General features: G+C 39.2%; 2 protein-coding genes across 2 annotated transcripts; one reads left to right on the top strand and one right to left on the bottom strand.

Annotated features, from left to right (window-relative positions):
- Nucleotides 1–291: 291 nt before the first annotated feature.
- Nucleotides 292–10683, bottom strand: LOC110950799 (saccharopine dehydrogenase-like oxidoreductase). Its single transcript, XM_022193579.2, has 12 exons — nt 10356–10683; nt 8345–8457; nt 6004–6084; nt 5077–5206; nt 4894–4943; nt 4521–4651; nt 3193–3310; nt 2957–3076; nt 2740–2796; nt 2530–2641; nt 2142–2223; nt 292–1751 (listed from the first exon to the last, which is right to left on the bottom strand). The coding sequence occupies exons 1-12, from the start codon at nt 10552–10554 to the stop codon at nt 1661–1663; spliced, it is 1284 nt and encodes a 427-aa protein (XP_022049271.1). The 5' UTR covers nt 10555–10683; the 3' UTR covers nt 292–1660.
- A 243-nt stretch (nt 10684–10926) lies between these two features.
- tfb2m (transcription factor B2, mitochondrial) lies at nt 10927–16904 on the top strand. The gene is made up of 10 exons (XM_022193578.2): nt 10927–11104; nt 11696–12058; nt 12548–12737; nt 12927–13018; nt 13176–13329; nt 13748–13896; nt 14764–14853; nt 15036–15095; nt 15185–15333; nt 15481–16904. Exons 2-10 carry the CDS (start codon nt 11771–11773, stop codon nt 15668–15670), a joined length of 1362 nt encoding a protein of 453 aa, XP_022049270.1. The 5' UTR covers nt 10927–11104; nt 11696–11770; the 3' UTR covers nt 15671–16904.
- The last annotated feature ends 20 nt before the right edge of the window (nt 16905–16924 follow it).

Raw genomic sequence — 16924 nt, forward strand, 5'->3', positions numbered from 1 at the left:
ATTTTATTCTTTTACAGCGGTACAATGGAGTGCACCCCTGACCATGACTACACACCATCTTGTAGTTCACAAGCTAACTGTGACTTTATATGACACCTTTCTTGAAAATGCAAAGTATTTGGTTCATATACTAAATGTGTCTGTTACTTTAAAACCACTAACCTGTCGTGTGAATAAGGTTCAGGATAAGTGGTTTATAATTTACAGATAAATTTTCAAAATTATTTTGCATTTTAGAGAAATGGGTTACACTACTTACATGTGCGCTGAGAAAGACACAAGACTTAATAATACTTGCAGAGTTGGCTTTATTTATGAGTCCCTCACAAAGCAAAGCACACCAAAACATAACCAGGAAAAAGAACAGCAACATAGCTTGTCACATGCACAAGTCTGCACTGAGATCAACTTTATCACTGTGGGTGAAACTATTCCAGTCCTGGGGAGGGAAAAAAGAATGTTTCACTCACTTAACATCTAATCAGGAGAAGGGATTTGTGCAGTCTGATGGAGTAACTCATGCTGTTTGGTGCACAAGCAACTGGATGCATTTTCTGACAAGGCTCTAAAGCAAACATTTGGATCAGCGAACCACTGAAACATTCAGACAAAAAGGAACATTCAACAAATGATAGTTTGACTGTTAACTGTCTGAAACCAAGCAAACAAGATTCTAATCAACAGGCCAGAATCAGAACAAAACATGTAAAACTGTTATGGTAGTCTAATTACTATTGACCTTGCACATATGAAACTTATGTATGCTACATGAACAACAATCGAAAAGTGTAGAAGTTTAGTTTTTCCTTTTTTTTGCACAGCAACATCTGATGTATTTTCAGATAAGCTTTTTTAAAGAACATTTTTCTTCTAATGGAGTTCAGTATAGCTATGCTCCTGTTTTACACCTACCTCCCCTCCTTTAACCAAGCTACAGAAAATCATCACAGTTAACATCAGCCTAAAATATCATTTGGTAAGTGACACGGATCCTTGACGAGAACACAAGATTAATAACTCTGGTCCAACCGTCTAACCTTGTTTAAATCTGACAGGCTCCAACATAAATGTGTGCCAGACTTTTGTAATGCAGCTGTTATGGATGCAGTCCCATTAGAAAATGTGTTCTGTTTAAACAGATTTGGATTATTTACCTAAAGAAGATGTCACTAACCAGTCTTATACAAGTTCCATGTTTCTCTTTCAGTCCAATTGCATAAATTTAGGAATGACAGAGTAACATTATATCTTTTCATGGTCTCGGTTTAAAGAGATGAAGTGAATCAGGTTTTGTCCCAAATTCCTCTTTCATTGGCAATAATCATGTTAGTGGAGGACCATGCTGAACCCATTTACACACAACGGTTCTTTTTCCATCCTTGGCAAAGAAACACTGCCACAGTTGTGCTATTTGTTTTACAAGCAGAATGTTAATAGTACATTCAAGCCAAAAAGAGACTGGCAAGTTTTCGATTACATGAGAAGGATAAATGCCAAAAGTACCATCAAAGACAACGTTCGGACTTCATCTTAGTGTGTTCCATCTCTCTCTTGCGATTAAATGGCTCTCTTCTAAAGCTGGAAACTTCCCAGTTGTTATAATGCATATTAGTAAGTGCTCACAAAAACCTGGAGTACGGCATCAGCGAGGTGACGAAGTTTAGATGACAGAGAACTGGATGCCATGTTTGTTGAGGCGGTCGATGAGTGTGGTTTTTGCAAAAGCAGCTCCTGGAGTGTAAACGCCTCCTCTGGAAAAGGAAAAAAAAAAAAAAGAACATTTAATTAAAACCAAAATGAATTTCACATGCCGAGACCTAGAAAGTGTATCAAGTGACATTCATGGAATCCCCTTCCCATTCAAATTTTAAAACTTTTGGCACTAGCACAATATGATTTTTGTAATCACCATATAAGTGCATGAATGTATTAAACTACCATCTGGTTTGTCATAGACCATCAAACACACAACTCCATTAAATCTGAAAAACCTCATTCTAATGGAATTCAGCTAACTGGTGCCATCAAGTTTCAAAATGTAGTAGAAACCTAAAAAGCAAAGAATTTGTGCAAAGTGAAAAGTTCAAGGTGTGATTTGTCATTTCCAGGTCAGGCAGCAGGTTTGAGGTGTGATCACTCACTTCTTGGGTAAGGCTGTGGGTTCGTTGAGGATTGTTAGCGCAGCCTGCACCATGGCGATGGGTGTCGCCACGTATCCACACTCTGAATAACAACAAAGACAATTTTAGACTTTGAAAAGACAGTCAGCAAGGAAAGCTATGCTATGCTAATTTATCTCATTATCCAGCCTGGACAGAACAGGACCAAGTCAGCATCCATCTGACACTACAGCAGTGTTTTGTCCTGCATTTGTGGACGGTTTAATAAAGTATTTTCTAATTTTGCTGACCAGTTAACAACAACCAGCTAATAACAACAAGCCAAGCTGTTTTATGTTGGAAACCAAGTATTTTAGTTAAATCAAAGACAGACCTTTGTATTATACAGAAATCCTTCACGTCTACTTACCTGGTCCTTGAACCAGTGTGCGGATCTTGGCGTTGGGTTTTCCCTGTGAGGGGTCCTGGTCCTCTGTGTAGCCCTCTCCATAGAAGGCAAACTGGAAGGATGAAGCCTCCATCTAATACACAAAGGAAACAGAAAACCTTCCCCTTACTATACATAACTCTTTATCTGAATTAGTTTTATGTTGAACAGACAATTTAATCAACACATTACCTGCTTTCTGGTTGGTCCAGCTTTGGAGAAAAGTCCGAAAGAGAAGAACTCTGGGTGCTGAAAAGGCAGGTGCAAAAAAACAAACCAAAACCATACAGACATGAGCATCAAAACATTTCCAAACAAACCAGATGTTTCTACATTGTGCTGTGGAATATGTAGCTATAGTCACTTGTGAAATAAAAATTGTGTTTTTATGGACGTGGTGTACGTTTACCTTGATGAGCAAGTTTCGTCCAAAGCTGAACTTAACTAAGAACCAGAACATCATGCCAGCAAACATCAACTTGATAATGCTCCCGACACCTCCTATTCCTGCATATGTTCCATACTGGACCTGGGGTTGACAATAACATTCATGTAAACGCTGCATTCATGGTTCTGACATCTTAATTAGAAATATAAGATTAATAGGTATAAAACAAATAGATTTGAAAGAGTCATGAGACTAACTGGTGAGGCTTGATGTTCCTCCACCAGGAAGCGCTGGGTTCTCTTCACAACGGAGGAATCAGAGCCCATGAAGGGCACCGTATACTGCTGGATCTCTCTACTGAAGAACAATGAGCCCCTACAAATGCACACAGACACATGCTGTAAAAACATTTTCAAAGACTACACAAAAATATGTGTGGGGCAAACAGTAGCACATGCTTTTGTGTGTAATGAAGGATTAAGACATAAGGATGTTTCCCCTATAGCTGACCTAAGTCCAAAAATAAGGGATTCTCTACGTATCTGTTAGTTTCACCAAATTTTGAGCTCAAAAGATACATTACACCGATATTACTGGTTATTACCATGATATCAAAACATATCAGTGTAATGATGGCACCCAAATAACAACAAATAATCACAATACCAAGCACTCTAAATGTTACATAGTTTGTCCACCAGAGAGCACTGACAGGTTTATTTTTCAAACATATGTCGTACTTAATACTCTAATAACATACACTACTGTTCAAAAGTTTGGGGTGACCCAGATAATTTCATATTTTCCAAGAAAACTCACTTTTATCATGTGCTAACATAACTGCACAAGGGTTTTCTAATCATCAATTAGCTTTTCATCACCATTAGCTAACACAATGTAGCATTAGAACACAGGAGTGATGGTTGCTGGAAATGTTCCTCTGAACCCCTATGGAGATATTCCATTAAAAATCAGTCGTTTCCAGCTAAAATAGTCATTTACCACATTAACAATGTCTAGACTGTATTTATGATTCATTTAATGTTATCTTCACTAAAAAATTGCTTTTCTTTCAAAAATAAAGAAATTTCTAAGTGACCCCAAACTTTTAAACAATCGTGTATATCTCACCATCCCATGAATTTTAAAGAGAAAAAAATACCATCTGAGATATTGCATTTTTTTTTTTACTTCTTTAAATCAGTTTCCCTCTAAGTTACCAGGTAAACTGTACATCTTCTCAGCCATGTAACATTACTGCTTCTAGGAACATAGTTATGGCACTGTTTATCAGTGCTGTAAACAACACAGTCTGAAGACACACACCGAGAAAAAAAATCTTTGTCACAGCTGGAGGCGTCAATGTTAGATGTGACATTTTCTAGGGTTACTTTCTTCAACATGAAACCACAGGATGAGACAGGACTTGACAATGGCCTCTGGTAATGACAAACCATCTCTAAAATGTTTCTGAGTACTTGTTGATTGACCTTGATTTCTTCTCTGAATGTAAAGGCAGGCAAACTTAAAGGAAAATTAATGGATTATTTGGAGAGAAAAAAAAATGCATTACTGCTCTTCTTACCTGCGTCGGAGCCTTGAGCCAACAGTCGGGAGAGGTTTGTGATTAAACTTCCTTCTCAGACTCTGGAGCTTCTGGCTGTCTGCAAAACCATGGACAGCTGACTGCCATGTGCCATCATGAATACATCCGCCCTGACAGACGAACACAGACACACGACCAAAGGGGGAAAACATGGAAACCATCAATACTGTTATTAGAAGGCAAACAAAATACATGGAAATAAAATATGTGATTCTGTCACACAAATACAGGAAACAATTCTACAAAATTCAGGAAAAGAAGGTGAGAGTGGCAAGTATGGAGGAATGGGTATGACACGGATCAACAAGAAGCTGGTCCAGTTTATGGGTTCATGGGTAATGTAGTTACATACCTCAGGCCCTGAGTTGAGAGTCAGGAAGCTCTCCACTGCAGACAGCGTACCTGCAGGCCAACACACACGTTACAATTTTTGGCAGAGGATAATATGACAATGAATAAATCATTAACTGCATATCAGTGTCAGAGTGGACTTCAATTTTAGCTCTGTTGTGTGTGTGTGTTAATATGTGCATACCCTTGAACTGATCTCTGGTGTAGAGAACTCCCATGTCTGCAGGAATGGAGTCAAATCCACAGCTTCCAATGATGTACACACCTTTGTCAGCTGCCTGGCTGTTGTAGTTCAGCTGCATGCCCTCCAGAAACTGTATACAGCCAGACAGAAACACACACACACATGTGTAGTAGCAGAAGTAAACAACTGTGCAATTCCCGCCTTTTAATTATTTAATATTGTATACAGTTCTGCACATTTGAGGCTTTCTGTAACTGTGCCATTTTTGCAATGAAGACTGTACGTGAAATGATGATGAAAAGAAGCCTTAAAAACACAAACTGAACAGATACAACTATATCTAATAAAGGAGAAATAATGGCTTTTTGAACTAGTTCTGTGCTGAAGGAGGGATAGTTTGTTGAGCTTTCAGAGCCTCCAAGCACACATTAAACCCTCAAGTCTGTCTGCGTTTGAGTGAGACATGCTGCTTTACACACACCAGCACCTGACAGGAAGGGAACAGTTGCTGTCGTACTGCCAACTTAGAGATCATCTTGTCTAACAGGGTACGGCATGAAAATCAGCATGTCTCCTATTTAAGCCAAACGCAAACAAGTTCAAAGCTGAATGCGGGGTCGACTGCAGGGCAACATCCATACTCTGTCCAGTGACAGCCTCTCTAAGCAACTTAAGTCAAAAAATACCATACAAGAGGAATATTTTTGGGGAGTCAGTCTTTTCAACATCGGTACTGTTCAAGCATAAAATACGGACTTTACATTTGAGTGAAGAGCTTCAATCACTTTAGTTGGGGGTGAAGGTGATGAGATATGAAGCGTTTCTTGAGCGAACATCCATGTTGAAATTACTGTATCGACCCTGGTACACGCCAACCCAAACTTTGATAAACACATATGCACACATACACTCCAGCACTATACATACCTGAGGCTCTCCAGAGATGTCAATATGGTGTGCTCCATTCTCCACACATGCTTTGACCACTGCCTCACCATAGAATCTGTACTACAGTCACAGAGAGATACACATACAAACAAATTAATTTATACCCCTTAACACTTTTTATTTTGACTTTGGCCAATAGCCTACATCCCAAGCTTTGCAGTCCCTGTCGCTGCTAAATCTCTGCACATCGAGTTGCCAACTTACTATTTCCACCTGCAAGTGTCTATATTCTCTGTATCTGTCCAGAACCATACCTGCTACATTCAGGTATCCCAGTGTTGCAACAAGACATGATTCATCACTGACTGTTCACACAGAAACTCAGAAAAATGTATACCTGCACAGCCCAGGTCTGTAGGCAATTCTTGTTCAACTTGTTCATTGTGCAAACTAATCTTTACACACCATTTTACATGATAAGCCAGCAAGAAACAAATCCAACAGATCTGCCACAAAGTCTAATGGTCTTTACAATGTCCTGTTTTATTTAATACTATCAAAAAGGTTTTAAATCAACTGTACCTCTATTACCGAGGTCATATTGAGACAGTATTGTTGTATTTGACAGAACAAAACTGAAATGTCTCATATTTTTCTACTCTCATGTTTCTAAATTGGATACGATAACTATTCTCATAATGTACGACTGTCCAGTGCAACACCACTTACTACCTAAATCCCAAACCCAGCTTTCTTTACACTGAGTGAATAAATATTAAAGTTCCACTACACTCAAAACTGGGTTTTGCTCCATGTTAGATCTCCTGTATGTTAAATGAGTTTGCATCTTAAGGTTGTTTTCAAATTCAAATTTCTTTCAATTCACCTAAAATCTGAGTTCAAATACATAAAATAAATATAAATGTGGAAATGTAGAGCCTCCTTTTCCCATATAATGAGAACAAACTTTCTGTGACGCAGGAATCCCCTTTCATCCCATGGTTATGGCTTTTGAAGTGGAAAACATTTGTGTGTTCATAGACAGAGGCCATTGATCAAGTCATTGATCTTTTTCACACTTAAAAAAAAAAAAAAAATCAAAGAAAAGTACTTTCACATGTTTAAAACGCCCAAAGGATATATTTCTAATTACACAAGAGTCGCATGATTCTGATAGCAGACCTTCTGTTTGTAACCTTTTAAAGTAATCTTCAATCGGTTGATTTTCTGCACAAACTTCTCTCAAGTTGTTCTACACAGACCAACTTGCAGAGTAAGTCACACCATCACTGATTAACACCCATAGTTCTGTTCCTTAGAAGAATATATAAGACATTCTCCTGGCTGATTCCTATTGTACATAGTGTTCCTTAGGGGCTCCTGTAACATCTCTTCAAATGTTTGAGCAGTCGCTATCTTTTTCTCATTTTGGGAACAGGGTGTCCTCTCAGTTGTCAGATATATTCCCCTGCACTGTGACTGTATCTGTACCAGGGTCATTCTTGCTGGCCTGACTGCGGCCAGGAAATCGGCTGTTATGAGCTGGAACCATTGCGACAACCTCTTAGTAATCAGCAGAATTTTTGGATTGCTTAATTTAATTTATTTGGAAATAAGGGAGTCCAACATTACTGTGTGACTCACAGCAGCGGGAAAAAGCAGAGGAGAGGATTGAGTCATCTTATCTGATTATACTGCAGTCTGCAGTTGATGGTCTTGAGGCACCCTGGGGTCGGGGGAGTGTGGGTTTTTTTTGGTTGTTTATTCCTCTTGGTCATTTTCATCATTGCTCTCTTATCATTTTGTCTGTGGTTCATGTTGAAATGGGTATTACTGTCTGTCTTTTACCAAAATGTTGAATAAAAGAAAAAGACTATATGAGATGCATAAGGGTTATATGGGAATGGATGGCTTGAGGTGAAAAACAGAACCATCTGCAGCCTTTTGACCTAAACTATGTGCTTTAGTTTTAACAAAGCTTTCAAAACGCTGCTTTGTGTGACACTGGTGGTTACTGTGGTAGTGGAATTTGGTTTGTAACACAAACCCAGACGATGTACAAGCTGCAGTGCAGCAGTGCTGGAAACCTACTGTCCAGTCTCACTTTAACACAATATGACTTATTGTACACTGTAAGTCAGTAGCCTTCATTGTGTAAATGAAGGCTGCTCTATATGTGTGTGTGAGAGAGAGAGAGAGAGAGAGAGAGAGAGAGAGATATGTGGATACGTTGATAAGCTACACTGATGCCAAGGGGAGATGCCAAAATGCCACCGTTTTGAGACTAAGTGAGGGAAGCCTAGTCTCTGTCATGTGACAGCTGTGTGTGTGTGAAGATAAATAAACAGGAGCACACATTTCTGTGGAATCGTCTACTTACAGGCCCCACACAGTTGAGAACAATCACAGCCTGTTTGCACATTGCTGCTAGGGAGTCTGGTTCTCCTACATCTGCCACGATGACGTCCACCTCTGTTCTCAGCTCAGGCTTACCTGTACACACAGGGACATATTTCTGTCAAAATGCTTTGTTTAAAGCCCAATGAAAAGATGTATTTTGGATGTCTGGCATAAACTAATTATGCCACTACCATTACAGTACTACCCAACCAAAGATCCAAAGCAGATAACTCAGTCCTTTTGGTTTCCTAAAAGTAAAAAGTCTTATGAAAGTCTGTATTTGAATAACAGGGTGAATGAGCAAAAACTGGGCTAAAATGTGAACAGAAAATAATTAAAAGTCTCTAAAGATGGAGCAAGCCAACTATAGCATTGTGGTATACGTTGTACTGATGAGATTGTTCTGGTTGAGAAAAGTAACGCACATAAAAGGAGTGCACGGGGTGTTAGACATTTTAATTTTATGGTTACACTCAGCAGCATGCGGTCACATCTGCAGGTCTATTGAGAATGAGGTTTAAACTGAGTCACTGACATGTAGTAGCATCAGTGGGGCAGCTTGAAAGTAAAACAAACTATCTCATTACCAATGGGGGTGGACTTTCAATCAGTAATTAGAAATATGCTAAATTAGTCTCACTATACCCCCTAAAAACAAGAGAGAGGAGTGATGCACTGTCTGATGTATCTGTGCGAAAAGCAGCACACTGTAAATGAAGGAGAAACAACGCAAAACAGGCTACAAGAATGCAGATAAGGAATACACAAGAGGAAATGTCTCAGATGAGGTCTTTCTAAACCATTTACACACAATAGAAGTCGCTTTACTAACAATACAAGTTGTTTAAACATGCAACTGTCAATATTTGAAGCATCTGGGAGAAAAGACTCATTTGTGTTTAGTGTCTAGACTGCGCGCTGCCATGGACAGGGATTGTACAGTGAGCTGATATGTTCCATCAGCTGTTGTACACTCCCTGAAGAGACAGCCAAAGAGCGGCTACAACAGAATCACTTTCTAATCCTCTGGAAACTTGCATTACTATCATGACAACAGAACTGTTGCCTGGTCTTGATCAAGTGATGGATTTAATTTTCCATGTTAACAGTGTTGCATAGATACAAGTTGTGAAATTAGTGACATGCTAAATATATCCAGCAATTAACTAATATTTCATTTTGCACATTAAAATCATTCATGCTAATTACACTTCTATTTCGGTTGAAACTAAAACAATAATTTTCGGATTAGTTGACCCGTAGAATATATATCAACTGGTATGTTTATACATAACTGAATGATCATTTAAGTTTTCAGTCTAGCAATATGCAAAAAATGTCAATTTTTTCTGCTTTGCCCAATTTAAACAAGAAATACTAAATTAATCAAATTGAAAGAAACACTCCATAAATAAAATGGTTATTAGACTAGTCATTACTTTCAGATTTTACCTACATTTTTCGAATACTCGCATACAATTATTGCTGTTCAAACCAAACTGATCATCAGATAATAAGTTTTTAAATTGGATTAGTCTTTTACAGCATGAAATTGAAACCATCTCCCCCTAACAGTTTCAGTTAGTGGCAGAGTTGCTTTCTACAAAGTAATTAATAAACAGAAATAAATACTCATAAATGATTTTGATAATTTATTTTCCATCTGAGTTGACCAAATAACCACATAAAGCAACATGTCGTATGTGACTTTTGTTGCAACATCGCCTGCACTTTGGAGTTCAGTCAAACGAATCACCATCAGACCTCAACTTGGATAGCTTTATCATCCTTAGCCCGAGTTAAGCAATTTCTTTTTGTGTTTCTTTGGCAAAGTATTCTTGGACAGTTTGATTAAATGGCAGCTAAAACTGCAATATTCTTACATTGCTTGACTTTCATATAATAAATTAAAGGCTATCCTTGCTTCGTAAGTACTTCTAGAAACAATCTGCGTTTACATGCACGACTAATAGTCTTGCTCAGATACATACTGAGGATTCCAGCGGCCTGCTCCAGAACTTTTTCCAGTTTCTGCTTGCTCCTGCCGGCCACGGCCCACTTCAGGTTCCCCTTCGGACCTTCAGACACAGTCCGGGCCACCTCTTCCACCACAAACTGTCCCGTAAAGCCAGAGGCTCCGAAGATAACCAGGTGGTACGGCCTGCTGGAGGATGTTTCAATGCGCGCCATAGTGACAACAGACAGGCTAGAGAGTCTCACTGTAACACCTTCTCTCCTCACCAGGATACGAAGTGACAGAACAGACAGCAGCGTGCGGTTTTGACAACGCTCCTTTGTCTACTTCCGTAGCAAAATATGCTAATATGCTAACAGACGTTGGAAAGGGGGAGTTGCTTATTTAGCTACCGAAAAAAAACCAATGCAAAGAAAATGTGTTGTATTAAATGTATATTGTTAGGACATGTATATCTTTCTAATAATGTGTGACTTAAACGTAACCTCGTTTACCTATATTTTTTTCGTTCACTTTTGTATGTTAGCCATGGATGTTAGCTCGACTACTTCCTCAAGTTTGTGATTGGGCCAGACAAGAGTCACCTGACAATGACGACATTCATATGCGCCTGCAGCACCACGAGAGTTGCGAAAAACGACGTACGGAGGGTCAGGATGCTGCTTGTTCAATGTCACGCAGTTTCACCAGCGAGCCGCCAGACACGAGCCAGCTTTAAAGCACCGATGTCGTCAAATTTGGGAATTTAACTCATTCTGCAGAGAGGTATGCTTGTGTTTCTCCCGATTAAATCACTGTTTGGTGTAATGCCTTGAAGTGACGCTAGCGCTTTGCTAGCCGATGAGCTAACAACTTTGATGTTGTGCCTTTAAATTCCGATCATTTGATAGAAAGCCTGTCTGGTTATTTTTTGTCTTTTTGGCAAGCTGATGACCAAAGTCTGTGCACTCCTGTTGTGAATTCTACAAAGAGGTCGATAAGGTTAAGTTACTGCATGCTAAGAAGAAGAAGAAGAAGACATGCCACCCATCCTACCCCCCCCACGTGCTGACAGAATGGATTGTACCCAGTTTAGTACACGCGTGTTACAGAGACTGTATTCGCTTTACTGCACGAAACCTAAACCTACCTTCATATATGAGATCAACTTAAATGTTTTTCTAAAAACATCAACTTTTTATAGACTTTTATAATGGACACATATAAATACCAAGCTAGTTGACGTTTTGGGGAACTTCATTTTAACAGGTTATCCAATAATTTAAAAGAATGGTTGTCACTGAAGGTAACTTAAATCTCTGTTACTGCTGAAAATTATTGTTCATTCTTGTCCAATTTCCTCCCCATTTCCTCTAGGCAGTGACCTCTCAAAGAGGTCTCTAAATCTCCCTCCCCGTCCTTATTGTTGAGCCATATGTCCACTGGTCCACCATGTCCACCCAGATTTGCAGAGTGGTGGAGCTGATGCTGCGCTCTGCCTGCTGTCAGACTGTCAGAAGTAGATCATGTTTGCACAAGCCAGTGTTTGCCTCTGTGGGTCCCTCTAGTCTCTGTGTTCCTGGGGCTCCTGTGCTTCATAGAAGGGCCTACAGCCTAGACTCTCTATCTCTGGGTCCTGGTCGGCCTTCACTAGGTCCAAATTCTCAACAGCCCCGTGCAGAAAGAACATCCCCCTCGTCTGCACTCACACACAGGAACCTGTCTGCTGCAGCTGTACAGGTAGGTCATTTCTTGTTTTGACTTCAGACTTTAGTCCTCAATTTAATGTGTAAAAATAATGATATCTCGATGAGTATATGTATTTTTTTCCTCATGTGGCAAATGTTCTGTAGCATTTACAACCATTTCAAGTAAGTTGTTACTTTTCACTAGCATTGTTCTTCAGCTCCTCACAAGGCATTATGGTGGACTTACTCCCTACTTGGGAGATTCAAAACCTCTAAATTGCCTGGAGTCTTTTCTATTTTTAGCTTTCTTTTCGTTACTATTTTCAGATATCATCTTATATTCAGCGATTTTCCTTGATTATAAAGGTGCATGGCACATACACAAGGATCATCTCTGAAATCTATAAATAACTAACTGTAGTTTGCCCACAAAATTACTTTTATTTGCTGCATTTAGTGTTCTTGTACTCCATTACTGTCCATTGTTGCAAATCTTTTTCACTCATGATACTGTTGATTGTGTGTCTACTTCTGTCTACAGGGCCAGCGTCGTCCTCTGTGCCGGTATGACTTCCTGGACCTTGGAGAGGTGGAGGATAATGTACGCCGTGCGCTGGCCTGTAAAAAAATTAGACACTTCATAGTGGACCCAGACCTGGCTAATATAGTAGCACAGAGTCTAGGACCTGAACTACAGGATTCTAAAACCGTTATCTTCGACTGTAACCCAGGTGTGTTTTGGTAAACTGCAAACTGCATTTGTTTAATGTTCATCAAACTTTGCATAGACACTGACAAAATTTTAAAAAAAAAATTCCTATGGAGGAGTGGTAATAGTTAAAAAAATACGTGTGTGTGTAAATAATTGTTGTCTGTGAATGAATGATTATTAATTGGCTCTGTGTGTCTGTTTATTTTAGGTCCTGGGGTGTTGACGAGGACACTGCTAAACGCTGGAGCTCAGAGAATGGTGGCTCTTGAGGGCGACAGGTCTTTCCTTCACGAATTACAGGTACCATCTCTAAGCTTCAGACAACTTTTTGTACTCTTACACAGAACTTTCAGAATCCCCTGTTCTAACCTCGCAAATTTTGACATAAGCTACATCTTCTGCTAACATTTTTCTTTAATCCAGCCATCCAACAAACAAATTATGTTTCCTGCTGTAGGACCTGGAACGTCATCTTGATGGTCAGCTGGAAGTAGTTCATTGTGACTACTTTAAACTCGACCCTATTGGCAGCGGCCACGTAAAACCACCAGTCATGTTCACTGACAAATTGTTCACTGACCTGGGAATATCAGAAGCTAGTTGGACTGATGGTGAGAAATACAATTACATCCACACCCACATACGTATTACACAAGTCAAAGACACCACTGTGTAGTAAATTGCCTCTTATGCACATACATACACCAAAGAACTTTAGTTTGACCTCTCTGACTGCAAACAAACCCAATCTCCTTAATACTGTAAGCAGTGCCATGAATCCTAACCTTGAACATATAGACCTGAAATGTTGCAAAAGTGAAACCGTTTCAGCTACTCACAGTTTTTACATATTTAGATTAAAGTGTTTAGAATCAATAAAGGCAGAAAATTACATTGTTTAAGCATGATAGTTTTGTACGTAACTTTTACGCTCAAAACATACTTCAAGTACTGCACATTGCATTGAGTAGTGTACCAGCAGTTTAAAGTGTGTGCTTTGGTAATGTTTTCATGTGTGCATCTCTCCAGACGTCCCAGTGAAGGTGGTGGGAATCTTGCCTCAGCGTAATGAGCGTGGCGCGCTCCTGAAGATGGTTTACGCTTTGTTTCAACGGCTGTCTGTCTACAGATACGGAAGAATAGAGCTCAACCTCTTCATAAGCGAGAAGGAATATCTGGTAAAACTACAAGAGTATTTAACTGTAGAAAGGACCAATGCCAGTAAGCCTGCTGAACATAGAGTACAGCTGAACAATTAATATAAATGTTTATAAAAGATTTGCTTGCTACAGTGAAATGGATGCAATCAGTCATGGTGTTAATGTTTAAATGCATGCTCCCCTCATAGAAGACTCCACACATAGAAAGCAGCCAATGTATATACAATCGTTTGGTCACTTGGTATAAAATCTGACATTCGGATGTATTTCACTCATTTAAAACATAGTTTTGACTGCACACCTGTCTGAGCTGCTGCATTGCAGCAACTGAGTGGGAAGATGAAAGGCTTCTTTGTGTGCAGCCACCATGGTAGCTTCTACTGTAGCCTGCATGTGAGGCATTTAGGGAACATCTGTACATTTTGTTATCAGTTGATTATGCAGATTTTTATCAAGTGAAGCGCTTTGACCACAATTTTATTTGTATTTTTCCTTTAGCAGATGCATTGAATTGAGGTGAAGAAAATTAGTTTTAAGTCTTACTTTAATGCAAAGATTTGTACATTAGCAGGAATGTAGTACTAAAAAAAATATATAATCATGCTAAATTATTGTGATTATCAATTTGGCCTTATTTGCACAACCATGCCATGAGGTAAACAGGAGTGTGTGTGCTGGTCTTAATGGCTCACACTTCCAGCTTCAAACCAACCTTTACTGCTGCGTCCGTCAATCCGAACAATCATTTTTAAGAGTGTGCTCTCAATTGCCATATCATTGCTGACATCACTGCCACTAGTTAATGCTGAAGTAAAGTAGTGTCTGCTCCTCTGGTGAATTGCTAATCTGCATTTTTCTCTTATCCTTGTGTGAAATATTTAACAGAAACTGGTGTCACGTCCTGGTGAAATGATGTACTACAGAGCCTTCGGTGTTCTCTGGCAGATGGCCTGTGATATTGAATTACTCCACAAGGTACAGTAGGAAGAAGGGCGACAAAGAACACTTTGGTGTCTATGCAGATGTGTTTTATGATATCTCCTGGAAAGGACTGTTTTGACTGACTGACTGTGCCTTAAGTTCCACATTTCTGCTCATTATACTCAGACACTCTAATAGAGTTTTGAACTGGTCAACCTTCTCATCTCTGTGTGCAGGAGCCCTGGGAGTCATTTGTGGTGTCTTCAAGACAGAGTGTATCCACCTCTAGAGGCCGTGTAAGGAAGAGAGCAGGCTCAATAACGACAATGCTAACTTCAATGGTATTGTCTATTTAATATGACATCTCATCTTGTTCTCCCTGCAGCTTCCCAATGATCACCTGTGCCTGGTGCGTCTGCGTCCACGAGCTGATCTGTTCTCTGCAGGCCTCACTCCGGCTAACGCTTCAACTCTGCTGATGATGGTTAAACAGTGTTTGGCAAAGAGGAAGGTCAAGCTCATTGACAGGCTCAAGTAAGCAGTGCACACAAACAAAGCTACTGCAACCAATGTGTGGAACATGTTACATCAAAGAGCTGCTGTTAGTTGAAGACTGTGCATTTATAGTAATAATGCAGTTCACACATCCTCTGAGCTTATTGTCATCTGTTTTTTTTCTAGTCTCTGGTCTCCAGATAGCGGAAGTAAGCTCTTATCAGAGATGGGCATGCCAGAGGACATACTGACAGGCCACGTATATCCGCAGGAGTATCTTCGACTGTTTCAGCTGATGGACAAAAGCCAGGAGTTCACACAAAGTTGGCTTTATGAAGAGATCTTGGAGAACACACAGAGAGAGGGTTGGGGCTAAAATATAGACAAACGGGTCATAATAACAGACTCATGGATTTGAAAGACAAAAGGTACATAAAAAGCTATGTATAATACACCGAAGATGTTATATATAAATATAAGAATGATGTGTTATGTAATGAAACAGAGATAGATACATAAACAAAGGAAGTCAGGAAATTCATTATAAATAGTTTTGTTACTGAAATAATTTAAACATACTGTACTCTGGAGCAGTGAATGAAGTAAAAGACGTTCTGAAGTGGGATTTCCATAAATTGAGATTTGAAACAAACTCGGTAAGATTATTTCTGGTCCTATTACACTTTTCATTCAACTGATAAAATGTTTTTTTTAATTTAAAGATTAACCTTTGTTAGAAAAAAAGGTGTTAATCACTTAAAAGAAGAATCTCTGTATGGACACAGCAGCATCTTGCTTCAGAGGGCTGAAAAATGCTTCATGGATGCACTGGGTCATGCAAAAGATTTTATTCTACTTAAAAAGTGTGCATGTGTTGCACTTGAAATGACTTGCACAACTGCATTTTTGCTAATCCAGTATTTTGTGATGGCAGTTTGACAGAACATACACCCTTCGTACTGTATGTCTTGTGTTGTCGCTTTCTGGTCCCGAGGAGAGTAGCAGCAGAGGAGGACATTTTTCACTGCATAGCGACAAGCCTTGTATAGTTTTGTATATCCATTTGAGTGCATAAGCTTGTGTTAGTGTCTGAAATGCCACGTTTTATGCAATGTGTATAAACCTCATATCTAATATAAATTCTAAAAATAATTAAATCAGAATTTTCATATGAAGTGTGGGGCAGAAATTAATTTCAGTTCTCCTTCAGTGTGTGCTCTCGCCATCAGTGCTCTTATTATGAGGAGTGTGGGTGTTTCAGCCAGACTAAATGTATTATGTTGCTTGTCTGGTTGCATTAATGTGAAAACCTGGTGATTTTTAGATTGTTCATATGCTTTTTAAGCATTTCTACTTTTGAAATTTGTCTGTGTGTCATATGAAAGCTTCTGGTTTCATGAAATACGTGTAAAGCAATAATAGATGCGTATGAAAATACAGAGAACGGAATAAATTATTTTACACTAAAATTGTTTTTGATTTTGAAGTATGGGCTTACTGGGATATAAGTTCAAAGCTGTAGCTTTTAGAACATTTTCTGTAAGTTGTGTCCCAAACAATGTAAACCTCATATGCTACAAACAGTCTGAATAAAGGGGCGATGAATTAAATGGTTTTCAGTCTGAAGTAT

This window comes from Acanthochromis polyacanthus, chromosome 2, assembly GCF_021347895.1.
Source record: "Acanthochromis polyacanthus isolate Apoly-LR-REF ecotype Palm Island chromosome 2, KAUST_Apoly_ChrSc, whole genome shotgun sequence".
Taxonomy (NCBI): Eukaryota; Metazoa; Chordata; class Actinopteri; family Pomacentridae; genus Acanthochromis; species Acanthochromis polyacanthus.